Source organism: Herpailurus yagouaroundi, unplaced genomic scaffold (genome assembly GCF_014898765.1).
Source record: "Herpailurus yagouaroundi ecotype Mexico unplaced genomic scaffold, PumYag 161, whole genome shotgun sequence".
In the NCBI taxonomy this organism is placed as follows: Eukaryota; Metazoa; Chordata; class Mammalia; order Carnivora; family Felidae; genus Herpailurus; species Herpailurus yagouaroundi.
In genome coordinates this window covers 9,048,229-9,074,905 of record NW_024412402.1, presented here as the reverse complement: position 1 = coordinate 9,074,905, position 26,677 = coordinate 9,048,229, and the positions used below count along the sequence as shown (strand labels likewise).

At 44.7% G+C, this 26,677-nt stretch overlaps 2 protein-coding genes across 4 annotated transcripts in view; both read left to right on the top strand.

Moving 5' to 3' along the window:
• The first annotated feature begins 1,224 nt into the window (after positions 1 to 1,224).
• On the top strand, positions 1,225 to 9,775 carry ZPR1 (ZPR1 zinc finger). 2 transcript variants are annotated; one of them, XM_040483099.1, is made up of 14 exons: positions 1,227 to 1,439; positions 1,616 to 1,777; positions 2,168 to 2,258; positions 2,635 to 2,705; positions 3,413 to 3,499; positions 3,643 to 3,765; positions 4,373 to 4,420; positions 4,585 to 4,651; positions 5,067 to 5,137; positions 5,873 to 5,962; positions 6,446 to 6,556; positions 7,200 to 7,286; positions 8,376 to 8,441; positions 9,178 to 9,775. In XM_040483099.1, the coding sequence occupies exons 1-14, from the start codon at positions 1,269 to 1,271 to the stop codon at positions 9,310 to 9,312; spliced, it is 1,380 nt and encodes a 459-aa protein (XP_040339033.1). In that variant the 5' UTR covers positions 1,227 to 1,268; the 3' UTR covers positions 9,313 to 9,775. The 2 variants fall into 2 exon arrangements, with proteins under 2 accessions (XP_040339034.1, XP_040339033.1); XM_040483100.1 differs by lacking the exon at positions 6,446 to 6,556 and having other exon boundaries at positions 1,225 to 1,439.
• Positions 9,776 to 10,283: 508 nt separating this feature from the next.
• Positions 10,284 to 26,677, top strand: part of BUD13 (BUD13 spliceosome associated protein) — a 60,429-nt gene continuing 44,035 nt past the window's right edge. The window contains exons 1-9 of one of the 2 annotated variants that reach the window (XM_040483098.1): positions 10,284 to 11,688; positions 14,034 to 14,127; positions 17,875 to 17,959; positions 20,651 to 21,289; positions 22,972 to 23,276; positions 24,831 to 24,936; positions 25,267 to 25,405; positions 25,719 to 25,903; positions 26,145 to 26,226. In XM_040483098.1, coding sequence (XP_040339032.1) covers positions 11,546 to 11,688; positions 14,034 to 14,127; positions 17,875 to 17,959; positions 20,651 to 21,289; positions 22,972 to 23,276; positions 24,831 to 24,936; positions 25,267 to 25,405; positions 25,719 to 25,903; positions 26,145 to 26,226 — 1,778 coding nt within the window. In that variant the 5' untranslated portion in view covers positions 10,284 to 11,545. The remainder of the gene's footprint in view (positions 11,689 to 14,033; positions 14,128 to 17,874; positions 17,960 to 20,650; positions 21,290 to 22,971; positions 23,277 to 24,830; positions 24,937 to 25,266; positions 25,406 to 25,718; positions 25,904 to 26,144; positions 26,227 to 26,677) is intronic. The other variant, XM_040483097.1, reaches the window with a different exon arrangement.

Here is a 26,677-nt window from a genome sequence, read left to right as displayed (position 1 = left end):
GTGGCCTCGCACCCATCACTCATTCAAGTCCCTCAATGCTCTGTCTCATGGACCCCCTCCCAGTCCAGGTCTGTCAGAGGGTTCTGGCTTTAGCTAGGCCTGCCTTAGATGACTGATGTCTGTCATGCCTGGGTGTCGGCCTGGGTTACAGACCCTTCCTCTGCACCTGCATTGTTTGCCAACCTTATCACAGGATAGTGTGCATGAATTTCAGGCTCCTGAGGTGGCCTGTCTCCCTTGCTTCTGCTGTTCGAGATTTTGAATGGCTTTTTTATGATGGACCCTTTTCTTGGGACTTCCAAATCTTAAGCCCCCGTTCCCCATGTACACATTCACTCAGGGACAACAAATGTCCTCGTAGATCCTTCTGGGAACTTGAAATTGGGGATGGGTGAAGTGGGGGGAAGAGGAAAGGGTAAATACACCCCGTCTGGCACCTTTGGGAATGTCCTGTCCAACACCTTTTCCTCCCCATGCAGCCTGCCTGGCACAGGGTTCTCAGTACCCCATATGAATTTGGCCTAATCATACCCACAGGCTGGACCTCTTCCCTGACACCCTAGATTTAGCAACAGAACTGGAGGAGAGGTGCCCAGGGAGAGGAGATACCAGAAAGGAAAGTTTACCAAAAAAAAGAGTTGTTTTTGTTGTTAATTAGGAAACTAGGAGGGGTGAGTCAGCCGGGGTTTGATGTGTTGGGGATGAGGGGGCGGGAGTAAAAATGAGGGCTGTGTATTTGAGGTTGGAATTTGGGCAGGTGTTATAAGGACAGAAATAGGGAGTGAGAACAGAAAGGGAGAGAGGGATTGAGGGACTGAGGGAGGGGGATCTATAGCCAAAGCAAATGTCTGGCCCAACAATGGAGTGGAGCCAGAGCCCAGGTTGGACCGCACCTCCTTGTGGGTACGGAGGGACAAGCCAAGCCTCTTGCCATCAAGGCTCTTGTATTTACCGACAATAATTAGAACCCTGTAGGATGGAGTTATTGCGAAGGAGCCAAACAGTGCCCTGGGTCTGAGAGGACGTCCTGCGGGGAAGCAACGCCTGAACTGAGGTGGAGGCAAAGCCTGAATCCGGCTGGCTTTGGAAGTCTGGACCATAGAAATCCCAGCAGTGAGAAACCTTGCCAGACACCGTTCCCTAGGGTCCCAAATCTGCGGCCTCTTTAAGAAAAGACGGGGGCGACACCTAGCGGAAGTGACGGAAGGGGGTGGGGCCACGAAAAGAGCGGAAGGCGGAAGTGGGGGCGTGAGCTGCGCGTGGTGGCGATGGCGGCTAGCGGGGCTGTGGAGCCTGGGGCCGCGGCGGCTACTGCAGCCCCCTCACCCGCTCCGGCCCAGGCTCCAGCCCCCGAGCACTTGTTCCGGCCCATCAGCGCCGAGGATGAGGAGCAGCAGCCCACTGAGATCGAGTCGCTGTGCATGAACTGTTACCGCAACGTGAGGCGGGGGCGCGGCCCCGGGCGGCGGGAGGTTGAGCTGAAGCGGGGAAGGGCGGTGGGGTCGGCGACCCAGGTAGGCCCAGTTGGAGACCCGGAGGCGAGGCACGCCCGCGGGTCGGTAGACGGGGAACTGGAGCTTCGTTGGTTCTTTCTAGCTGCTTTCTGCTTTCTCAGGGTACGACGCGCCTCCTGCTCACCAAGGTCCCCTTCTTCAGAGAAATAATCGTGAGCTCCTTTTCCTGTGAGCACTGTGGCTGGAACAACACGGAGATCCACTCGGCAGGCAGGATCCAGGATCAGGGAGTGCGCTACGCTTTGACCGTCAGGACCCAGGAGGTGAGAGGAGCCTAGAGCAGGTAGCCTAGTGTCCAAGAGAGGGTTTGGGGACTGGAGTCACAGCTCTGGTCTAGGCGGCGCGGCCACGAATGAATACCTCGAGGTGCCCAAGCCTGAGTTTCCTCCTTTGTAAAATGATGTTGGTGCTGTCAGATATTCGGGTCAGATAAGGCTTGTGAAAGTGCTTTGTCATTTTATCTTGTCAGAGGGAATGAAATGAGTAGTAGTTGTTATGAATAGTACTCTCAGCATTTGGGCAGCTGGGCTCATGCATGGCCTATTTGGTGGGAGTCGTCCGGACCCCCTGCTATGGACAGAGGAAGAAACTGCTGGGTATTTCCCGAGAAGCTGTACTGTTGACCTCTCTGGACTGAAAATTTTTCTGCCCAGGACATGAACAGAGAAGTGGTGAAAACGGACTCTGCCACCACAAGCATCCCAGAGCTGGATTTTGAAATTCCTGCCTTCACTCAGAAGGGAGGTAGGTATAAGATCAGGGTGGTTGGACTGTTCATTGTTCATGCCTGGCTACAGTCTTGCTTTCTTGCAAGAACCCTAGTGCTGGGCCTGGTGGCTAGTATATGGCTTTGGGTGTGGTATTGCTGTGGTCTTCATTGGTTCAACATAAACTGAAAGCTAAGATAAAACAACTTGAGACAGTAGAGTGTGATAGACTGTAATGTGCATATTACAGAATGTTAGCGTCACTGTTGTTACAAATGAATAGAACCTTGTTCCAGGCCTCCTCATCTTACAGTTGAAATCAAAGCCCAGAGAGTTCAAGTGAATTGCTCAGAGTCATACAGGCATTTGATAGCATAGTCAAGACTCTCTTGTCTTTTTTTCTTATTCACTAGCCCTGACCACCGTTGAAGGGTTGATCAGCCGTGCTATCTCTGGCCTGGAGCAGGATCAGCCCACACGAAGGGTAAGCTGGGGCTTTCTGATTGCAGCAACTCAAGCAATAACGACATGTATACATACATATACGTACGTATATACGTACGTATATATATATGTGTATATATATGTGTGTATACGTATATTTATGTATCCAAAGTGTTCAGCTTCCCATGTAGCTGAACTGTCTCTGATTAAATGTTGGAGAACTTTTGGGGGAAGCACACGGTGATGCCGTAGCTGCCAGGATGTTGTGTATTTTGCATCTACTATCTTTTCTACTTCCCTTTTCCCAGTGTAGATTCAGACCTCATCTCAGACAGGTAGGATGATACTACCTCTGAAGAGCCTTTCCTAATCCCCTTGGGTTCATCTCTACTTCCTGAGCGTTCCACCGTACCTTATATTTATTGTAAAGGAAGTAATATAATTGCATATTTAGTCATGTGTCTTCCTAACTGGCTGCGGAGCCCCATGAGAGGACTCTGGTTTATTTACTGTTGTATTTCTAAACTGGCGTGAGAGCCTGGGCTCTATACATGGTTGAATGAGTGAGAAATTGGATCTTGTTTGGCACAACCAAACTTACATGCTGTATCTTCTTGTGAAGTCTGAGTCTCTCTGTTCCCACTTATACTAAGACAGGTGGTGACTTCCTGATGGAGGTGGTGTGGGATTGACAGGGAGTGGGGTCTATCAGCAGGGCCAATGCTTTTTACCATCTGTTCATGTCAGGCAAACGAAGAAGCCGTAGCTGAAAGAATTGATGAGTTCATTGTCAGACTGAAAGAGCTAAAGCGAGTGGCCTCTCCTTTCACTCTGGTGAGTACTGAGGAACTCTGGGTTCCCTAGATTTAGGGGACGAGAGACCCTTAAGACTGGGATTTTTCCACTGGTGCCGGAGAGGTCTGATGGTAGGTGGAAGAGCATATGTAATTTCTTGTTGTAATGACTCCCTCCATCAGATCATTGATGATCCCTCAGGAAACAGCTTTGTGGAAAACCCACATGCTCCCCAGAAAGATCATGCCCTGGTGATCACACACTATAACCGGACTGTACAACAGGAAGAGATGCTGGGGCTCCAGGTAAGTAGACGGAAGAAGCCGGCAGAATGCTCTGGCATTATCTTGCTCTCTGGATTGCTTGGAATCAGTGGAATCTTCCTTTGTCATTGCTGCCCTGCGTACCCTATCTCCGCATGTCTGTGCGTCTCTTAGCTCATGTCAAGACTTAGGATAAACTAGGGGTGCCTGGGTGGCTCAGTCGGTTAAGCGTCCGACTTCGGCTCAGGTCATGATCTCCAAATTCATGAGTTTGAGCCCCGCATCAGGCTCTGTGCTGACAGCTCAGAGCCTGGAGCCTGCTTTGGATTCTGTGTCTCCCTCTCTCCCTGCCCTTCCCCACTTGTGTTCTTATCTCTCTCTGTCTCTCAAAAATAAATAAATGCAAAAAAAACACATTTTTTTTTTAAAAAGACTTAGGATAAACTGTACAACAAAGGTTGCTGGTGACTGTGATCCTATCTTAAGCTCTGTTCTTCCGTGGACTGGGGCTTTGCTTCCTGGTTTCTCTGTTAAATGCATATGGCCAGCCGACATACACAGGCCAGAATATTTTCTCTCACTCCGAGGCAGGGTGTTGGGAAGCTGGGGTGTATGCGCCAGCGTGTGATTTGTATCTCTGCTGCGCTAGGCTGAGGCACCAGAGGAGAAGCCAGAAGAGGAAGATCTCAGAAACGAAGTGAGTGCCATGGGCTGCTGCGGAGGAGGGAGCACGGCTGTGGGCGGAGGCTGGTGCTGCTCAGTCCCTCACCACCAACGTGGGCGGCGACTGCGTGCTCGTTCACCTACTGTGTGGTTTTAGCCGGAGCTGGGCTCACTCTCCGTCCCCATGTTGTGTTCCAGGTGCTGCAGTTCAACACAAACTGTCCAGAATGCAATGCTCCGGCTCAGACCAACATGAAACTAGTTCGTATCTTTTGTCAGGCAGTTGGGCTGCTCCTCCTGTAACTCGGGCACGAAGAGTGTATGCAGGCTGGGGAGGAGTCCTCCCTTCAGGGAAAGCATGTGTTTTATTCCAAGCGATGAGGAAGGTGTTGCCTTTGATGAGACTGTGCACCGTGGCTTTTGGGTTCAAAGAGAGAATGAGGCCATGGTTTTAGGGTCCTGTGTTTGACCTGAGTCCTATCTTCAATTATTTGTGAACAAGGATTGCCGTGGGTTGCAACGTTACCTTCTTCTGTAGAACTGCCTGAGTTAGGCTACTGCTTGTGACCTATTTCCTACAGTCCTAGGACTAGCAACTGTGTTGAAGGTTTGGATTTGTTCTTCCCCAGAAGGTGCTCTTGCTATCCTGGAAGCAGACTTCCTTAATTCCCGTCTTCCAGAAATCCCCCACTTTAAGGAGGTTATCATCATGGCTACCAATTGTGACTGCTGTGGCCATCGGACCAATGAGGTAACTCCTGTTTAACTTTGATCTGTCCTAAATCTGCTTTGGGATGAAGTGGGAGGAAGCTGGGTCTTTCTCTTGGATTTAAGGCAGGGTGAGGAGTCCTTGAAGGAACTGGGAATTAAGAAAAAAAGTTAGATTATAACTCATTAAAGACATTCAAGATTGGTTATATGGAAGAGAGAGGTGTGCTCACTCTTTTTTTTTTTTTTTTTTTTTGAGAGACCCTTTTTTTGACCCACCTCTTAAAGGATTGGAAGTGCAGGGAAACAGATTTTGACTCAATAATAAAAAACTTTCTAGCTCTTTCTGAAAATAGAATTGGCTGCCTTGGAGGGTTGTACATTACCTTTCCCTGAGTGTACCCAAGCGAAAGCTGGTTAAATTCTTACTGTTTTTAAAGCTATTTAAATTCTGAACCCAGAATATTATAAGGTGCATCCACATGTTACATGCGGTTGAAAGTCCCTTTCAACCTGAAGAGTCAGTTTTTTTTCAAAGGCAAATTCAGAGTTTGGTGGCAATTTGGGGTAAGTTTTGGCAGGCTCCTGGCCAGCTCTTGGTGGCTTCGGTTTGGGTGACTGCCACCCCTACTAGTTTACAAGGCTCTGTCCTTGGTAGCTGTTAGTGGGCCTGATTGGAGGTCAAACACCCCCCCTCCCCCCTTTCTGAGGTCTCTCAGGCCCTAGGGGAGGATCCCATCTTCTCTGCTGCTGTTCCTGACCACTGTTGTCTGTGCAGGTGAAATCTGGAGGTGCAGTAGAACCCTTGGGCACCAGGATCACCTTCCACATCACACATCCCTCAGATTTGACGAGAGACGTGCTCAAGGTAACATCCTGCTTGGAAAAGTGTCTGTCTGCCTCGCATAGCTGTCTCTATCTAGGGGAAATTGCCTTTTTAAAATTACATCCTGGGATCGTGTGGTACCACCTAACTTCCCTGGGTTTCAGGATCCCTGAGTAGAGTTAATCCATGCTAGGCAGTACAGATTCAGAAGGTGACCCATAAACTCTCTCTGATGACTTGGCAGCTTTATGCTTCCAGTGTCTGTAAGGGCTCTTGTCTCTGGTCTTTAATGACAGGATACTTGGCAACTTGGAGCCATGACTCAGAATGTCACTTTATTAGGGTGGTTCCATTTCTGTGGTTTACACGGAGAGGCATGAGCCTGGCTTTAACTGGAGAGTCGGAGAGAACGGGGCAGGTTTCTCCCCAGACTGTCACTGGCAGTATTAATTTGGCAGGAGGACTCTGGTTAGCTTTTTCTAAGAGGCTTCTGTTCTCAAGCCTAATTTGACTCTCATCTCCCAGTCTGAGACGTGTAGTGTGGAAATCCCAGAGCTGGAATTTGAACTGGGAATGGCCGTCCTCGGGGGCAAGTTCACCACACTGGAGGGGCTACTGAAAGACATCCGGGAACTGGTGAGTTGCCTGAGTATAGCGCAAGGCCTCTTCAGCAGTGTGGCTGTGAGGAGGGGGCTAGAAGGCTTCACACGCCCTGGTTTTTGGAGCTCTTAACTGGGGGTTTCTTTGCCTTAAAGCTGATTTTGAGAGACTTAAATATTAGTTTGGGTTGTGAAGATAAGTTGATGGGAAATTCTGAATGGAAACTCTCAGGCTTACCTCTGGAACAATGTAGGCATTTTGTAGTTTTGGGTAAGTCACTCATTTCACTGTAAAATGTGGGGAGGAGGGTCCTTCCAGAACCTGAAACTCCCCGACATGTATAGGCATGTGTGTTGATTTAGCCCATATATTTATTCTCTTGAGTCATTTCACTTACCTGATTCTCAGTCGTCAGGCATTTTGTCTTTATACATTATACTTTGCATTTCTTTTTCAAACTGGAACGAGAGTTTGTGCCGTCAGGACATTTTATAGTTTGTGTTTCATATTGCCAGTTGTCATCTTGGCAGGTTAATCTCTGTATTCTTAGCAGTGGCCGCCTAGGTCAGGATGGTGGTGTGGAAACCTAGGCTTCCCCGACTGGGCCCCGTCCTGCCATTCCCCACGAGCTTAATGGTCAAACCTGGTATTCTAGCAGTTTGGATGCCGATTATTGCAGGTGACCAAGAACCCCTTCACACTGGGTGACAGTTCCAATCCTGGCCAGATGGAGAAACTGCGGGAGTTCAGCCAGAAGTTAGACCAGGTGAGTTGATTCTGGTGCGTGTGTTCCTGGGGTGCCAGTGGGCAAGAGGCCACATACCTTGTCCTGCCACCTTCTAAACACCTAACCAACTTGTTGGGGATTCTCCTGGTTTCCGATAGGCCGTGTCCTCTTCTTTCTTGGTTTTCTCCCTTGTTTTGTTGGAGCGCTTTATTAGTAGCTGCAGTTGGGTTTTTCATGTTTTTCATTTATACTACTTTTCCAAGAGTTTTTTTTTTTTTTTTTTTTTCGGGTTTTGGAATACTCTCCCTCCTCCCTTTTCCAAGTAGCATCCTGTTGTTTTAAGGATGTAGTGTTTTTTTTCTCATGAGAATGTTGATGTTGGTTTGTATTTTTTTGATGTTTTATTTTCCTTGCATAGTTTCCATTTCCTTTTAAGTTTTTTGTTTTTTTTGTTTTTTTTTTCCATTTAACTTTCTGTCTTTCAAAGGTTGGGGCTTTGCTCGGGTAGCTGATAGTCCTTGTCAACTTAAAAGCAGAGGGCTGAAACACCAGCGTGGAGGTGAATCTCACTCACGTCGGGCTCCTTGTAGGGGGAGTTACCTTAGCCCTTTGTTGAGCTATAAAACCCCAGTGCCAGTGTCATGAGGTTTTCCCTCTTGGGCTTCTCACCCCATCAGTGGGTATTCCATTTCCTGGCCTGAGGAGGACTACTTGGCTGGCAGTGTTCTGAGAGCTGAGTGTGGGAATAGGGCTGGGTATGTACGTCTGTTTCTAATAACAACACGTTCTTAACCTCCCGGTCTTGCTTCCTGTCCCTCCATCCTTCAACTAGGCTGGCGCCCCCTAGGCCATAGTGTGAATCCTGCAGTTTTCTGATGGGGTGGAGGGAGAAGGGGCCTGTGTGGAATGGGAGATGAGATCCAGGATGTCACATTGCTTCTTAAGTAACTTCCATACAGCCTTTATTTTAGGTCTTCTCTGCTCCACTTTGAGAGGTACCTCATTTCAGCAGTTTCTAAAACTTTTGGGGATTCTGCCACGTAAATTGGGTTGGTTCTTGTCTGGTAGACCAGCCCCTTCCTACTAGGAGGGATGTAAAATTTATGTGCTGTATTCTCTTTCGTTTAGATCCTTGAGGGTAACGTGAAGGCCCACTTTATTATGAATGATCCAGCAGGAAACAGCTACTTGCAGGTATGGTCGACCTTCCCTGATAGTTAACAGAGAACTATTTTCTGACCTTCCTTGAATATGTATTATTTCTCCAGAAGCTGGAGACGTGATTCTAAATGAACTGCTCTTTATCACGGAACCTCTTATATATTAGAATTTGAGACCTCTTAGAATTTGAGACCTAAGGAAGTGAGGGCAGGCAGGAGAGACTGTAAGTGTGTGTCAAGAGGGGGGGAAAAAAAAGCTACTCCTAGGCTCCTTCTTTCTTTAGTTTAGCTCTTGTCCCTAGCAATGGAGTTGTCATTTTGCAATCTAATTGTGGAGTGAGGAGAAATGGTGCCTTGTCCAGAGGCTGAAATAGGACACCGGAGAGGCTTTAAACTGACTGGAGAGATATTCTGGTGATTTATAATAACTTTAACATTTATTGAGCAGTTTTTGTTGGTCAGGCAGAACTGTTTAAGGTCTCTCTATGATTAAGACTGTTGCTATACTCTTCATAAGAAGGTGCAGATAGAAAGTTTTTTAGACAGACTGTTACCTAATTCTGTCTAGGGCTGGAAGGTCCCATTCTTGGGACTCGGTTGGGTTCTGTTGCTGCTCGCTAGTTGAGACTAGCTATGGGGAATTGGAGGCCTTTAGAATAAAAAAACTCCTTAAGTTTTTGGGAAGGCGGGAGTTGGAAGCCACCTGGTGGGGTGAGGGGGGCAGATAGCTGGGTGGCACAGGCACTGATTGTCTGTCCTTGACCTTGCAGAATGTGTATGCACCTGAAGATGATCCTGAGATGAAGGTGGAGCATTATAAGCGCACGTTTGACCAAAACGAGGAGCTAGGGCTCAATGACATGAAGACAGAGGGCTATGAGACAGGCCTGGCCCCACAGCGGTAGTAGTGGATGGTTCCCGAGCCCGCCTCCAGTGCTGCTCAGACCAAGGGGCTGTTTATTAGTATTGGGAAAGGCTGGGGGTGTCCTCCCCACCAGGCCTTGCCCATGTTGGGGGGAGGACACCTGGTCTGAGTCAGAGATGTGGGCACAGTCTGTGAACAGTTTGTCACAGAAGTGCAAGCCTGTTGGACCGTATTTTGGATGTTTTGAATTGGCCTGGGAAGAAACCCAGAAATGAACCATGGGGCATGTCATCATCGCTTTTTTTCCTGTCGAGTATTTACCCTCCCTCCACATAATGCTTTTGCTAGGGTTGGAACTCTGCAGATGGAAAACAGCGAAATCTGGAGTTTGGGAGTTGGTTGGGGAATAGAAAATAATTGGCTTTCAACAGGAAAAGAGTCTTCTGAGGGGAGGGAGTCAGCACAGGAGAAGTTCTCATTAAAATGATGGCTTTCCAACAGGATTGGCCTCCGAATTCACTCTGTCCTTGTTTGATACTATGCTGGTAGAATTCAATTTCCTGAGGAAAATTTTTCCCCAGGGTAGCCAATTTGGGGATTGGAGATGACATTTCATTCATTCCTTCAGTAGATGTTTGAGTGCTTCCTTTGGGCCAGGCATACCACAGAACTGAACAAAATAAAGCCCTCCAGCCATGGGGCTTAAAGTGAATTTTTGAGGTCAAGTCCATAATTCCTGCATTTGCTTTACCAGATGCAGCTAATAAACTAGAGGGCAAAGCTCAGACAGTGCCACTGGGCATAAATTTAATCCTGCTCAACTGCCTTTGGGGTAGATAGGGTTGGGGTCTGAGCTTGGGACTTGTCAGGCCAAAGTGAGTAGGAAGGGAGTGGTAGAACTGGAGACATGGGCAGGAGATGGGTTGATGGGGCGGAGAGGGTGATACTGGTAATGCTTGTTGGAGCAGAAGGAGGAAGCATTCAGATGCCTGCTGACAGCAGGGCAGAGGCAGGGCTCTGCTGTTCAGTTAGATCCACCGAAGTGGACTAGAAGCCAACACAGGGCTGTGTCTGGAGGGGGACCCATGGGGCCCTCCAGCTAATGAAGCCCTATATCAGTCCAGTATCCCCCTCCCACAAGCCCTCAGAGACATAGTCTGCCTTCCTTCCTGGGCCTGAGCTGGACCTCTCAGGATAAGCCAGTGGCTAAAAGTTTATGCATGCACCTATTTTAATACATGTATTTTTTGAACATGTAGCCTGAATTCTGAGTACTTACAAAGTATAACAAGCCTTCTTGACTAATATACTGTCACAGATTGACAAAAATTTATCATGAGATAAGGAAAATGAGCTAATATTTTATTTCAAAAACTTTGGATTTACCTCTTGCACCTCACTTTGCTAGCCTCTTAGCTCTGTTCCCAAGGGTCATGTTTTGGCTGTGTGAAGTTAGGGCAACTTCCTTAACCTCACCAGGCTTCTGTTTTCTCATTTGTGAAACATACTTGAGAATTAGAATTCAACCTCTCTAGCTTCCCTGGTTTGCTATGCTGAAAGTAGAAACAAGTCCTTTTCATTGGAAAGATTCTAGGCAAGCGATAGGGGCCACCTATGATATCAAACACGGGGAAGTTCAGGGGTTGGAAACCATGTTTTTTCACAGTAAGTAATTACACTGGGTTTGGAATTCCTGACTTCCTCTTGAGTCGTTCTTAGAAGCCTATTAGAGCTAAACTCCCCCACCTAAACCTATACTAATACAAATAACTGGTAATATGTACTGTGCGCTAGACACTTTTCTAAGCACTTCACGCAGTAATAGTATCTCGTTCCTCCCAACCACGCAGTTAGGTGCCATTCTCCCCATTTTGTTAAATGACTTGCCCAAGGTCCTACAGCTAGGAAGTCAACGGAGCCCCGACTCCATACTCTGCCCCTCCAGGGCCCCTGTCCTTGACACTGGTGCTTCTGAAGTTGCCTTGGGCAGAGATCTTGTTCCGGTCGTGGTGGTGGCCTCGTGCTGGTGCACCACCTGTTGAAAAAGCAGATGGATAGACGCACGCAAAACCATCGTTGCGTTGGCGGAGGGACGCCGGACGTGGCTGCGCCCCTCGTCACCCCGCGGACGCGCTCTCGTGTCATCCCAGGCCGTTCTCACAGTTCTTCACCACTTCCGGTCCCGGCCCCGCCTCCTCAAGGCCTCTCCGTGCGTTTTGCGTTCAAGAATTTTGTCCCCAGCGCCGAGCCGTCTCTCCGCCCCCGCCGCTGCCATGGCGGCAGCTCCGCCGGTCTCCAAGGCCGAGTATCTGAAGCGTTATTTGTCTGGGGCAGGTGCCGGCGTCGATGGGGCCTCTGAGTCGGGTCGCAGGCGTCGCAGAAAGCGGCCTAAGCCTGGCGGGGCCGGCGGCAAGGGGTGAGTTGGCTCTGGCGGGGCGGGGCCTGAGGCGACTCGCCGCCCCTCTCCCCAACTCCGCCCTCGGCCGGCGCTTCCCCCTCTCCGGGCCGCCCGCCCCGCTCCTCGCCGGGCTCGTCCGGCCGGAGCCCGGAGCCCCGCTCTGGCGCCCTGCGCACCCCTCGCGCCCCTGGGCGGTATCTTCGACGTCTCCAGCCCGGCTGTAACTTTCCTCTTTTCCCGCCCTCGTAGCGTTCCGTCCACTCCAGTAGAGAATGAGTATCTTGCCTTAGAATAATGGTGGAGCTCATCCAAAGCCTCCGTGTTTGGGTATTTAGGGCCCAGAACCTGTCTGTGGGGTTCAGCAATCCCAGGGACTCCGGTTCTGAGTGAGAGACCTAGGCTTACTTCCTGTTGGTCTTCATAGTGTTGCTATTAACAGTTCTTGTCATGCACCAGATGCTGGTCTAATTACTTTAGACGTAGATGAATTTACTTAAGCTTTATGATACTACCACGAAGTTGGTATTCTTAATATCCCCATTGTTCAAATGAGAAAACTTTGTAGCCCGCTGTACTGGGTTGAATAGTGCCCTTCCCCCGTTCATGTCCCCTCAGAGCCTCAGAATGTGATATTCTTTGGAAATAGTGCCTTTACAGATGTAATTGGTTAAGATGTGGTCCTAGTGGATTACGACGGGTGCTAAATCCAGTATGACTGTGTCCTTTTAAGAAGAGGGAAACTTGGGCGTGGGGGGAGGCATAGGGAGAACACAGCCTTGTGAAGATGGAGGCTGAGGTTGGACTGGGTGTAGGCTGCCACTAGCTAGGGTATGCCTGGGGCTATCCGAAGTCAAGGAAATGTCCTCCCTTAGAGCCTTCCCAGTGGGCATTACCTTGCAGACGCCTTGGCTTTAGACTTCAGGCCTCCAGAACTGTGAGGGAATAGTTTCTGTTGTTTTGAGCCACCCACCTTGTGGTACTTTGTTAGGCAGCCCTAGGGAACCAATATGCCCAGTTCCAAAGAACACATCCATTTCCTTTCCTGATGTGATTCTTGCCTAGTCTCGCTTTCTGTCTTCCTGCCCTCCTGACTTGGGTGGATTCTTTGGAGACAGTGCCGTGCAGTGAAACTAGCTTGAGCTTTGGAGTAACACCACAGTTTGAGTCCGAGCTGTGCCACTTTGTGAGCTGTGTGGCTGTGGGCGGGACACGTCGTCTCTCTACGCCTGTTTCCTCATCTTTAAAATAGAGTAATAATTGGAGCGTCTGGGTGGCTCAGCCGATTGAGCGTCCGACTTCAGCTCAGGTTGTGATCTCATGGTTCGTGGGTTTGAGCTCCACATCAGGCTCGCCGTTGTCAGCCTGTCCGCACAGAGCCCACTTCAGATCCTCTGTCTTCCTCTCTCTGCCCCTCCCCCGCTGTGCTACCCCATAATAAATAAAAGAGAGTAATAATGATAGCATTTTATGGTTATGATTAGAGGTGTATAAAGTAGAGGTGCCTGGATGTGTCAAGCGTCTGATTGTGGCTCAGGTCATGATCTCACAGTCGTGAGTTCGACCCCTGTCTTGGGCTCTGTGCTGACACCTCAGAGCCTGGAGCCTGTTTCAGCTTCTGTGTGTCTCTCTTTCTCTGCCCGTCCTCTGCTGGCACTCTGTCTCTCTCTCTCTCAAAAATAAATAAACATCAAACAAGATTTAGAGGTGTATAAAGTGATACTGGCTTTTCAAACAGAACTGTTCACATTATGGCAGCCATTGTTATTTATTTGGACTCATCCATGGTTTGTGTGACAGACGTTTATTCAGTACGCACTTCCTATGCCAGTTACTTCAGGGCGTTGAGGCTATCCCTGTGAATGAGAAGGCCTAGTCCCCATTCTGGCGGACCTTATTGTTTAATGGGGATACAGGCTTTAAGCGTCTAATTACACAACGAATTGATTTATTTTCTTTGCATTAATGCAATGAAAGTATTCCAAGGATGTGTAACATAGGTTCTTAGTTGAGGGAAATAAGGGGAGAAGTTAAGGAAGACATGCTCCGGGAAGGTAAATGTATGCTAGGATCTTAAGAATGAGTAAGAATTTTCCAATAAAGAACGAGAAGAGTAGGTCAGACAGAGGGAAGGAACTGCTTATGTGAAAACTGATGTGGTAAGGAATTTGGTTCATTCCAGGCACCAAAAGTGAGGTAGTGAACTGGTGGAGGCAGGGGTACCAGATGAAGTGGGCCATATAGGCAAAGACTGGACCTTGCAGAATCTTGTAGGGTTTTGAGCTCTATGCTACAATCTGTAGTGTTTGTAGGCTGTTATCCAAGATTGATTCTTCTTTTTTTTTTTTTTTTTTTTTAACATTTAGAATGCGGATCGTGGATGATGATGTGAGCTGGACATCTATTTCCACCACTAAACCGGAAAAGGAGGAAGAGGAAGATGATGGAGATTTGCCTGTGGTATGTATCTTTTGAGTCTGTGATGAGGACTTTGAAATGCAAGCCTGTCTCTCAGTCTCCATTCCCAGTACAGGGTAGATTTATAAGGGGGAACGTTGAGGGCAGAAAAGGGGTGACACTTTTCAAAGAGCTATTTTTATTTATTTATTTTATTTTTTTATTTTGAGAAAGTGAGAGAACACAGGAGGGGCAGAGAGAGAGGGATAGAGAGAGAATCCCACACAGGCTCTGCACTGTCAGCCTGGAGCCTGATGCAGGGCTCGAACCCATGAACCGTGAGATCATGAGCTGAGCTGAAGTCAAGAGTCAGACACTTAACTGACTGAGCCACCTAGATGCCTGTCAAAGATGCTTTAAAGTAGTCTTCTTTGATGATGCCTGTGCACTGTTTTCTTTGTTTATGGAGGGCCCTGTTAGCCTGGGAATGGGAACTAATCCCAGAGTGGCAAAATTTCTCAACATCAGCAATAGAATATGTTTACGATTAGCCATAGTTCAGTTTATTGGAATGTACCTTGCAAACAGTGTTCAGGTTCAGTTACAGGAAACTTATTTGCTCCTTGTTTTTCATTGATTCAACGAAGTTTAAAATGGTATACTTTTGTCGAAGTATTGTGGATACGTAGGTTAATAAAACCTAGTGTCTGTACTTTAGAGATGATACCCTAGATGGGAGACAGAATTTCAAATAATTTCAACAATGTGATAAATGGTGGAGAGACATTTCACATATGTACCAAGTGCTATTAGAGCACAGGGAAAGTGGCACATTTTTTTATTCTCCTGGGAGATTCTATCAAGGAAGTAAATAAATATCCAAACTGAGTTTTGAAGGATGAGTAAGAACCAAGTGGACAAACGGATAGGCAAATAATCTTGAATTAGTACCATCATGGAAACTTTGCTGAGAAACGAGGTGAAAAGGAGAGCTGTTCTTGGGCTGTATTGCACTAAAGTTGTAAAAATGAATTCCTGATGAGTATATTGAGTGTTGATGTCCAGCATATTCTGTAGTACATCATCTAAGAGAAAATTTATCAGTAATTAGAAGGGAAATAGTGGGGTGCCTGGCTGGCTCAGCCAGTAGAGCGAGTTTGAGCCCCATGTTGGGTGTAGAGATTACTTTAAAAACAAAAGAAAAGGAAGAAGGGAAGTAGTGATCATAAGTGACCAATTAAGTTTCAGTCAGAACCAGTCAATTAATGTTTACAAAATTTTTTTTATGTTATAAAAGCAATACATAATTTTTTAAATGTTTATTTTTATTTTTAAGTAATCTCTACACCCAGGGTGAGGCTCAAACTCACAACCCCCAGATCAAGAGTCACGTGTTCTACTGACGGAGCCACCTAGGCACTCCAAAAGCAATACATATTAATTGTAGAATATTTGGAAATTATAAGAAAGTTTACAATTCTGAAAATAATACAATAATCACTTATACTGTGACTATCCAGAGGTGGCAACTGCTCCCATTTGGATGCCCGTCTCTTTAATCCATAGATAATACAGACTTCTGTTTTATTTATTTTTTAAGATATAATTGAGATCATACTGAATTGTGGTTTTGGAGCTTGCTCTTTCATTTAGTAATATGTTGTGAATACTTTAGTGAGACTTTAAAATATTCTTTGAGAATGTGATTTTTCGTGGTTTCAGTGGTAGTTCATTGTATACATTAATTTAACCTGTTCTCTTACTGGACGTATGGATTGTTTTCTGTTTTGAAATATAGCGCTTTGAGAAACCTCTTGTGCATAAATCATTGTAGAAATCTGTTTATTTCTTTATCCCCACAAAGTGGAAATAATAGGTTAGAAAGTATGGTCCTTTTGAGCTGTATTCTCGTATTGTTTTCCAAACGGTGGTACCAGTTTCTCCTTCCCCTACAGTTGTTTGAGAAGCCATTTTCCCCATTTCTTCATCAATACTGGAGCATTATTTACAACAACAGAAATAATAGTGAACTTATGCCACTTTGCAGGTGAACAATGGTATTGTTTCTTAGAAAAATAGTGAATAATTTTTTTCCTATGTTTATAGGGCATTCGTATTTTATGAATTTTTTGGTATTTTTTCCATTGTTTAGAAAATTGGACTTAAAATTTTCTTTCATTGATTTGGTGTTTATGTAATACAATATATTACCTGTCTTACCTGTTATAGATGTATTTTATTATTTGTTTTTTCATTTATAGTAGTTTTGACATTTAAAAATTTTAATTTCTATAGTCAAGTCTGTTAATTTTCCTTTACGATACTGTCTTTTGCTCTTATGATTGCCTTAAAACCTGAATGAGGAAGGCTTTAGCTCCACTCCTCTCTACTCTGGTTAAAACAGGTCTTGATTATTGAATTCATTTTTGTTACTGCAAGACCATCGCCACCACTAGTAACAATGGCAAAATAATTAGGACAAGTACGATAGCAGTGGGAGCACAAGAATAATACGTGTAATTTATTGAGCATTTACCATGTCCCAAGCTGCTTAGCTTACATGAATTAGCTCACTGAATCCTCATAGCAATCCTTTGAGTCCTTTCACAAATGAGGAAATCGAGGCTTAGAGAAAATAACTTGCCAAAGGCTGCACACATTTTCAGTGGCAGAGCTGGTGATTAGATCTCAATTCATCTTGCTTGAATTCAAGCCTGTGCTTTTATTACCTGGTAAGATATCTCAAAACCAGGTTACTTGAGTGATGCAGAGAAATAGAGGTGAATTATGACCTGGGTTTGGAGTTCAGTTCTGCCACTTGCTGGCTTGTGACATTGAGAAATTTACTTAACTTCTCTGAGTCTTAGTTTGTTCTTTATTAGTGTGGAACCTTTCTTTGCAGGCCTGTTGTGAGGATTGAGTGAGATAATATAAGTAAACCCCAAACACAGTACCTGGCACATGGTTGCTACTCTTTAACTAGAATTTATTACACCAGCCATCTTTGACAGTCTGTTTTGTGGAAAGGTGCATCAGTTGCATCAGGGTCAGAACTAGGGTTACTGGAAAGACGTTACAGGAAAGTCGGTACAGGTCCAATAAAACTAAGGACTTTCTAGCACTGCCCCCAAATACAATGCACTATCTTGTAATATAATGAGTTCCCTGTCTGTAAATTAATTGGGTCCCTGTCAGGGAGGGACTGGGTGAGTGATCATTTATCAAGGATACAAGAATATTCCAGATTTGTTTGGGAATTTCGATGATCTGAAATGTTTTTATCCCTTAAAGATTCTGTGATTCTGTGTACTTCTTAATGATTTCTTTTGGTTGGATTTAAGAAGATCTGTCATTGTGACTACCTCTGACAACAAAGGTTTCATAAGGAGCCTGAAGCCCTTGATGAGCGATAGGAGTGCCAGGGAACCGGCCTGTATTGTCACTCTGGATATAACATAAAAGTAGAAAGGTGAAAGGAATTTAGCTTTTAGCTTCCCTGGGGCAGTTGTGCACCTGACAGGTTGATAAAGAAGGTTTGTAATGAAAAAGTTCACATTTGGAGGAAAATTGATTAGTCAGAGAAAGATGTATAATTAAACTATCCAGTGACAATCAGATAAACATCTCATAGGACAAACATAACTGAGGACCACTACATATTTCCACATGTTTCTTCATGGCTGTTTTGGACTCGTGTGTGCCGTGTGCATTGAGAATGGGAATGGTGATAGCTTTAGGTTCCTGAAACAGTAGTGCTCCTTGACTGGATCCTGTGGATTTTCTCAACGTAAGTTGTCCTAACTCTGACAGGTGGCTGAGTTTGTGGATGAGCGGCCAGAAGAGGTCAAGCAGATGGAAGCCTTTCGTTCCAGTGCCAAATGGAAGCTTCTAGGAGGTTAGTTTCAACAGTAGATAAATCTAAATTTCCCATTTATAGGGGAAGCCTTTTTTTTTTTCTCTACACTTTTTTTTTAGAGGCATATATAGGTTGTTTTAGTGTGTCCTTAATCCTGAAAAATACAGTGCGAAAAAAAATTCAGAATTTCTTGGGAGGTAGCAAGACATGGGAACTGAGAGACCAGGTGTCCCATTTTCTCTTCTATTTCGGCATTAGTTAGGGTTACTAACTTAGGTTACACATAAATCAGAAAGTGACTTATGTGGGGGCCTTGCAGTAACCACTGACCTCTGGCCCAAATAGGAGAGCACTTAGTATATAGTTAAGTCTTTCTTCGTTCTTCCTTTAAACATGGGTATTTTGCAGTGCATTATCCTCCACTTGCCCACTGTGTACCCTCTCCCTAGGCTAATAATTTAACTCCCTATTTAAAAAGTTTTTGAGTTCTTTGAGAATGGACAAATGATATTTGTTTGTCATGTCTGAGTGAGACAAGACCTGTTCTTTTCAAAAAAAAATTTTTTTTAATGTTTATTTTTATTTTTGAGAGAGAGAGACAGAGAGACAGAATGCAAGCAGGGGAGGGACAGAGAAAGAGGGAGACACAGAATCCGAAACAGGCTCCAGGCTCTGAGCTGTCAGCACAGAACCTGATGCGGGGCTTGGACTCACGAACCGTGGGATCATGACCTGGGCTAAAGTCCGCCGCTTAACCGACTGAGCCACCCAGGTGCCCTGACAAGACCTGTTCGTAATTGGTTTGGTCTTTCTCCCACCTAGCATAATCAGGAATCTTGCTTCTGTATAGCCATTTAACTCCAGTTTACTCTCGACACTTGTTCCTTTTTCATACATGCAGAGTAGTAGATGAATTAACTGCTAAACAAGATTTGTTCTTTCTGTTTTATATTTTGTGCTTATGTTAATTATCCTACAATTCTGATAAGAAAAACATGCATAACAAAAGTGACTGTTGGTTATAGGTTAGTGATCACTATTGCCTCAGTTACTTTTCAGTATATTATTATTATGTTCTGTGAATTAAAAGTTTATTATCAGTATGTATTCTTTTATCCGAATCTTGTTCACTCTTACTATTTTGTTTTTCTCTGTGGGTGTGTTTCTAATCTTTTCCATAATCCTTTTTTCTTTTTTCTTTGTTGTTATTTATTGTTTTTTCCACAGTCCTTTTTTCAGAGAGAATCTTTAGGTCTCCATATTTATAGGTCTAGGAAGAGATACCAAACCCCCACCCCATCACCCTTGAATAGTTGTTTTTCTTCTACTTAACTCTCACTGCTCCATCCCCATTTGTCACTGGAAATATCCTCTTTGGTCTCTGATTCTTACTTCCTTTTTGTAAATATCATGGAATTTATCAACGCCATGGATTAGATTTGCTGTCAGGTGTCCCACAGATATCAGTACTTTTCTCTGAGTGGTGATTGCCATCAGATAGGACTATTTCCCAAAGTAAAGGAGTTGACTTGGTTTAATTCATCCACTTAGCAAGTATTTATTGGGTCCTACCGAGCATTTATTTGAATTTGGGATGTGGAGCTCAATGACAAGAAATACTGGATTTTGGAAATGTCCTGAGTTGCTGTAAACATTTCATTCTCTTATACCTTTGAAAACTGGAAGTTTCAAACTCTTTCCTCAGCTACCTAGTTTAAAAGATTGCACACGGACTCTACAGTCAAACAGATCTGGAATGGATCCTCTATCACTTATTAGCAGTGTGACTTTGGCAGTAGGACTTAGTGTTTCTGAGTATCAACTTCTTCATCTATAAAATGGGATAATAGTATTTATCTTTTAGGCTTGTGAGAATTCAGTGAGGGAATCCATATAAACCATGGACTTGTAATACGTGATCAGGAAATGCTGATCCCTCTTATTTTCTGGTGCTCTCCCCCCAGTAAAGAGCACAGTGACATTGATCAAATAGTTAATTACATTTCATTTTGATGCGGCACAGGCTTAGTCAGTCTGCATTTTGAAAGAAGAGTGAGTATAAACTGTGTGTTACCTAGTCTAAATATCAGTAGGAGCCTCTGACTGGGAGCTCTGCACAGGCACAGTTTTGGGAAGAGCATTGGATTGAGAGAGGATCAGGGTGTTAGCCTATCTCTTCGTCTTAGTGGCTGTGACCTTTGGTAAGAAATCACTCAGCTCCTTGGAGCCTCTGTTTCACATGTCTGTGAAACAAGGATACCTGCCTAGTGTACCTTAAAAGGTAGAATATGAAAAATGCATTTAAATGGCTCATTAGGCAGATAGGAGAGGTTATTTATTTTTTTCTTTAAAACATTTTTTTAAATGTTTATTTTTGAGACAGAGACAGAGCATGAGTGGGGGAGGGGCAGAGAGAGAGGGAGACACAGAATCTGAAGCAGGCTCCAGGCTTGGAACTGTCAGCACAGAGCCTGATGTGGGGCTTGAACTCCACGAACTGCGAGATCGTGACCTGAGCCGAAGCCGGACACTTAACCGACTGAGCCACCCAGGCACCCCTAGGAGAGGTTATTTTTAAGGTATTCATGAGTGAATGCTGGTTTATTGCCCCTAAGCAGAAGATTTCTGAGTAGTTTTGAGATGTTTGCTCCTGGGCCATCTTTTGAAACTTTGCATATCAAAGGTGAATAGGGCATTTGTGGGGATCTTACGTTTGCTATTTGTGTTTAGGTCACAGTGAAGATCTGCCCTCACACAGACACTTCCGTCGTGACTCCCTGGATTCATCTCCCCCAAGGAGGGTCCGTCACGACACCCCGGACCCATCTCCCCCGAGGAGGGTCCGTCACGACACCCCGGACCCATCTCCCCCCAGGAGGGTCCGTCACGACACCCCGGACCCATCTCCCCCCAGGAGGGTCCGTCATACTTCTCCGGATCCTTCTCCCCTCAGGAAGCCTCATCGTCATTCTTCAGGCATGTCTCCTAGGAGAACCCATCATGACACACCAGATTCATCTCTTCCTAGGAGGGCCTGTCACAATTCCTCAGATAGCTCTGTTCCCAGAAGGGCTCAAAATAGCTCACCTGACACATCTCAACCTAGAAGGACTCATGACTCCTTGGACACATCGCAGCTCAGGAGGGCCCATCATAACTCCCCTGATTTGGCTGCTAGTGTCCCTCATTCACTGCCCAGACCCAAAAGCAGTAAAGGCCCAGAGAGAGCTTCTAGGAAAACTTCTCCACATTCGAAGGGGCCGGGACCATCTCACACATCAATCCCAAAGAACAGCAAATATGAGTATGACTCGGACCGCTCTCCTCCACGAAAAAAGCGAGCAAAATCCCATAAGCATGATTCTAAAGGTAAGCATTTGATTGTCCATAGAGGGACTTATTCTGAGTGCTTTCTTTTGGACCTTTTACTTCTTGCGGTCTTTAGAAATGAGAATGCCATTTCTTTGGAGAAGTTTTAAAAACTGTAGGGAAATGAGGAGAGGTTGGGCTGAGGAGAGTTAAAATTTACAGTGGCAAGGGGGACCTTTTTTTTTTTTTTTTTCTTTTTTTTAGTTTATTTTGATTTTAAGGGGGAAAGGGGCAGAGAGAAAGAGCGCATGTGCGAGAATCCCAAACAGGCTCCATGCTGTTAGCACAGAGCCTGACATGGGACTTGAACTCACGAACCTTGAGGTCATGACCTGAGCCAAAACCAAGAGTGGGACGCTTAACCAACTGAGTCACTCAGGCACCCCAAGGAAGACATTTTTATATATTTTTTTGTTTTTTCTCCCTACCCCATGTGAAAATACAACATGTTTGATGTAGAAACTTCAGAGTGTATAGAAACGTACAAAGAAGCAGAAGAAAGGTACAAAGTTCATTGAAAGCCATTTGCTCTTAGTGTTGTGGCCAATGTTTTTTAAAGCCTTTTTCTATTCATTTTTTTATATAGTTGAGCCCTTTCTATGTAGTATATACATGTTATATGTGTAATCTTGCCTGGTTTATTCACTTAATGTTACCTTTGCCGTGTCATAAATTAACGTGGTCTTTATTTGTGTTCTGTTACATAAATGTACTTAACCATTTCCCTAATAGTGCATATTTTAGGTTATTTATAAATTTTGTTTTTATAATTTTAAAATGAACATCCTTGTAGATAAATCATTGCTCCATTCTGGATTATTTCCTTATCTACTTTTAGATAGATTTCCTGGAAATTTAAGTACTTCTAGATATGTTTCCTGGGAAACAAAGTAGAAATTGATTTGTTGGTTAAGGGGCATGTATGGTTTTAAGACTGTGGATACCCATTGCTTCTTTGGGAGGTGATTTGTGATGTTTCTGTCTACAACTCAGGCCTGTGCAGTGAGATTTGTTTACTCACTAGGTCCTGTTTTCATTCATTGTTTTTAATAGTTTTTACTGTTTTATTTATTCTTGAGAGTGAGAGAGAGAGAGAGAGAGCGAGAGAGAGAGAGAGAGAGACAGCATGAGTGAGGGAGGGGCAGAGTGAGAAAGGGACACAGAATCCAAAGCAGTCTCCAGGCTCTGAGCTGTCAGCAGAGAGCCCGACGTGGGGCTTGAACTCACGAGCCGTGAGATCTGACCTGAGCCGAAGTTGGACACTCAACCGACTGAGCCACCCAGGCGCCCCTGTTTTCATTCTTAAATAAAGTATATTGTTATCCTTTAGTCTCTGACATCACAGTGTATTCTAGGCAGTTGTAACTTTTGCCACAGCCCTGAGATCTGAGTGTGAGTTGTTTCTCCCATTCTGTGCTCAGATAAATATGACGTAGGTGAGTATGTTGAGACCTCACATGCTCGTCACAGTCACTAGTAACTTGGGAATAGAACCCCACCTCCTGCCTATTGGTTGTAAAAGTTGTGTCTGACTCTGCTCTTTTCCCATGTCATCTGTACTTGTGTTTAGGATAGTGATAGCTGTTTAGAGGAGGACCAAATGAATATTGGACATTAGCTTGATAAGTTCCGTTTTTAAGATTCCACCAATGGGATTAAAGACTTTATTTTTTAATTTCTAGACTCTTCCCCCAGCCATAGGAAATTTCGTACAAACTCTTCGCCTAGGAGATATCAGAGTCACATGTTGGACTCTTCCTCCTACCCAGATGATAGTCGGAAAGCCTCTGATTCAGATCTTTCTCCTCCACGGCAAAAACAGAGTTCAGGGCACAAAAATTCTGATTCAGATCTGTCACCTCCACGGAATAGACCTACATACCGGAGCTCTGATTCTGACCTGTCTCCACCAAGGAGGAAACAGAGGGCCAAATCTTCTGATTCCGATCTGTCTCCACCTCGAAGGAGTCAGCCTCTAGGAAAGAAGGTAGGAATTTTCAGGAGCCATACCTTCTTTTAGAGTGACTGCTCTTTTCTATTTCTGTACAAGTTTCAGAGAGATAAACCAGAGAGGGAGGGGGTGGCTCCTGGTAGTAGAGTAAGTCTATTGCAGAGTTACCTCTGGAGCTCTTTGCTCCTTCTGAAGGCAGGACTGCCTATGACCCAGCCCGGATGAACTTGCAAATACCAGTACCTAAGTAGCTTCTGACTTTATATCCTCTTTATTCCACAAATGTCATTTTTTAATGGGTCCGGAAAAACTTCCTATTTTCTCATGAATAAACTGAGAACTGTAGTTTACAGAGTAGAGTTTGGAGCACAAACTTTGTGTTAATCGGATGACATTCAAATCCTCCTGCTTCTGCTTACTGTCTATGAGATTTGAGCAAGATATGTGAGATCTCTAAGCCCCAGCTTCTTCATCTGTAAAATGGGGATAATAGTAGCATATACTTCATGAGGTTATTGTGAGAATTAAATTAGCTTGTATAAGTAAAACTCTTAGCACAGTGCCCAGAAAAAGTCAGACTTTAGTGTAAGCAATTGATTATTATAAATTGGACTACCAGTCTCCATTTGCAGATCTTAAGAGACATTTAGAATATAAAATTACTTTTACGAATCATACCACCTGGGAAGTCTGTGTTTTATTTTAAATCTGTGATGAAGCATGAATTGCCCAGAACATCTGCATGAACTTGGAGCAGTTGTTTTGTAAAGCACCCCAGTGCTAGGAAAAGAATCTTATTCCAGTGAGTTGGTTAAGAAACAGAATAATAGAGCCTGTAGTATGCACATTTACCTCCAACCCAGACTTTTCAGGCACGTCTCCTCTGTAGCCCACATGGTCCTGGCAGCCTGTCCCTGGCCCAGGAAGTAGGGTTCTTCTTTCCTGGGAAACAGAGTGAGGTCTGTGTTGCAGCTGGACCCCTTGACATTTTAGGTATCTGTTTACTTCATGGATAGTTTCATATTAAATTAAGCACATTGCTTAAGGACACCACAATACACTGTATACTCCGTTTATGCATTGGTTGGTTATCTTGCTATGAAATAGGGTTTAGTAAGAAGGTTTGATTTGGTCACAACTTGTCATTATCCTGAAATATATCCACAACTGAGGGACCTTAGACTTGCTTGAGTTTGTAGTTTAAATGGAATATTTTATTAGTGTGGGTCTTCACTGAGGGGCTTAGAGCTTGATACAGGCTTCTGATCAGGTGACCTGAGAATGTGTCTTCATGTATGCAGTTTATACACTGAAAAGTCAGAACTATTTAGATGCTTAGCTTTTTCTTTAGTATTTTGTTAGTTTGTGTTTGTGTTTATTCTTCAAACTTGGTAGTACTATTAATTTGCCATGAAGTTCAATTTTATTTCTTTTTTATTTTGTGAATCTTGTGGTCGATAATGAGAATACAAAGTTGGAGTCGTTTGGTTTGGTTATTGCTCATCGTCGGGCAAAAATGCACCTGTCTACCCTGGAGCCTGCTGCTACATCGTCTCATTAATGTTGGATGCTCCCTTTTCCATTGCATAGGCTGCTCACATGTATTCTGGGGCAAGAACTGGGTTGGTGTTAACTGACATACAGCGAGAGCAGCAAGAGCTCAAGAAACGGGACCAAGAAACTACGGCGTTTGAAGGTAAAAGTGAAAATGCAGAGACCAGTCGAGGCTCATGTAGATTTGATTTTATTTTTTTAACGTAACTTATTGTATCTGATATTTTAAACTTTTAATTGAGGTCAAATTTCAGCTCTGGTTTTATGCATTATTTTAACTTCTTAGTGGTCCCAAGTGGTTCTTTTTCTTTCTTGACAAAGGTTAGTTAGACATTGGTAGGAGCTACTTGTAGTCTGGCTGCAAAAATTTTTATTCAGCATCGGAATCCCACGTTGATTTCAACTGTTAGAATATTATTCCCAATTCTGATACCTGGTTGTTTATCTTTAAAAGTATAATTTTCCTTTGCAGCTGAATTCCAATATGCTGAAACTGTATTTCGAGATAAGTCTGGTCGTAAGAGGAATTTGAAACTGGAACGTTTAGAGCAAAGGAGAAAAGCAGAGAAGGACTCGGAGAGAGAGGAGCTGTACGCTCAGTGGGGAAAAGGGTAAGAGAACCACTGAAACGGAGAAGAAGACTGTGCTGACTGGAGGAGGTCATTCTCTATTTTTCTGACCAGTGAGTTAGTTTGTTGTGCCTTCACAGCTGTTTCAGGAATGGAAGGTTCAGTGTGCTCGGTCTCCCTCCTAAGATACTGGGGTACTCCACACTTGGCATCGGTATTCTAGTTTTGCTCTTTTCAATATTTGGCCAACGCTGCTGGGAAAAGGAAGTTCCCCAAATGTAGCAGTATGGTCCGCTCAGTGTGAGAGTGCAAATGTTAAACGGGACAGCATACACTCTTGGTTCTTTTTGCCCAGGCTTGCCCAGAGCCGGCAGCAGCAACAAAATGTGGAGGATGCAGTGAAGGAAATGCAAAAGCCTCTGGCGCGCTACATTGATGATGAAGATCTGGATCGGATGCTGCGAGAACAGGAAAGAGAGGGGGACCCCATGGCCAACTTTATCAAGAAGAATAAGGCTAAGGAGAACAAGAATAAGAAAGGTGAGCCTTCTGGGATTCGTCAGAGATGAAGGTGACTTGTGTAAAGAGAGATAGTCTTTAGCTTGATGATACATAGTCAGGTGCAGAGAAGGCTCTCCCATACAGTTTTTTAGGTTCCTTGTATTTGGAAATTTGCGTTCAGCTTACTAGAGATTTCTGTATAAAATTTTTGTTCCCACTGCCACCCGACTCTGGATTGAGTTATAGAGGTAACTAACTTCTCCCTCTCTCCTCTCACCAGTGAGACCTCGCTACAGTGGTCCTGCCCCTCCTCCCAACAGATTCAATATCTGGCCTGGATATCGCTGGGATGGAGTTGACAGGTAAGCCTGAGTGTTTCCTACATTTTTGTTTTGTTTTCCATCTGACCCTACCCTTTCCTAGCGTTCTTACATCACTCTACACTCTGCCTCATTTTCTGTTCTAACCACAAAGTTAATAATATGCAGTTTGCTTGCTTCTGTTTCTGAGGTCCCCAAATCCCATTTCCCATGCTTAAAATATTCTTCCTCCTTCTCCGTTTTTCCTTTTCAAAGTGTTTTTTTAAAGCTCTGGACAAACAGCTCTGCTGCTTCTGATGGGATACCCTTTGTTGTTGACGTTGGTCACTTCTAGAGATATTTTCTAAGGTTTAGTGGGGATGAGTGATGGGCGGTAGTCTGGAGTCTTTCGTATGTTGTATCTTTAAAAATGTAGCCCTTGAACCTTCTCTTCACTGACTTAGGAATGAGTTACTTACGATATCTCCCTGACCCCTACAGCCAGCATCTGTAC

What these genes read in the sequence shown, in the direction of transcription:
- ZPR1 (XM_040483099.1), top strand. Translation starts at nt 1,269, where the DNA reads ATGGCGGCTAGCGGGGCTGTGGAGCCTGGGGCCGCGGCGGCTACTGCA. An exon ending in AAGAGATGCTGGGGCTCCAG is followed by an intron (nt 3,766 to 4,372) that starts GTAAGTAGACGG and finishes CTGCTGCGCTAG; the next exon opens with GCTGAGGCACCAGAGGAGAA. An exon ending in TGACGAGAGACGTGCTCAAG is followed by an intron (nt 5,963 to 6,445) that starts GTAACATCCTGC and finishes CTCATCTCCCAG; the next exon opens with TCTGAGACGTGTAGTGTGGA.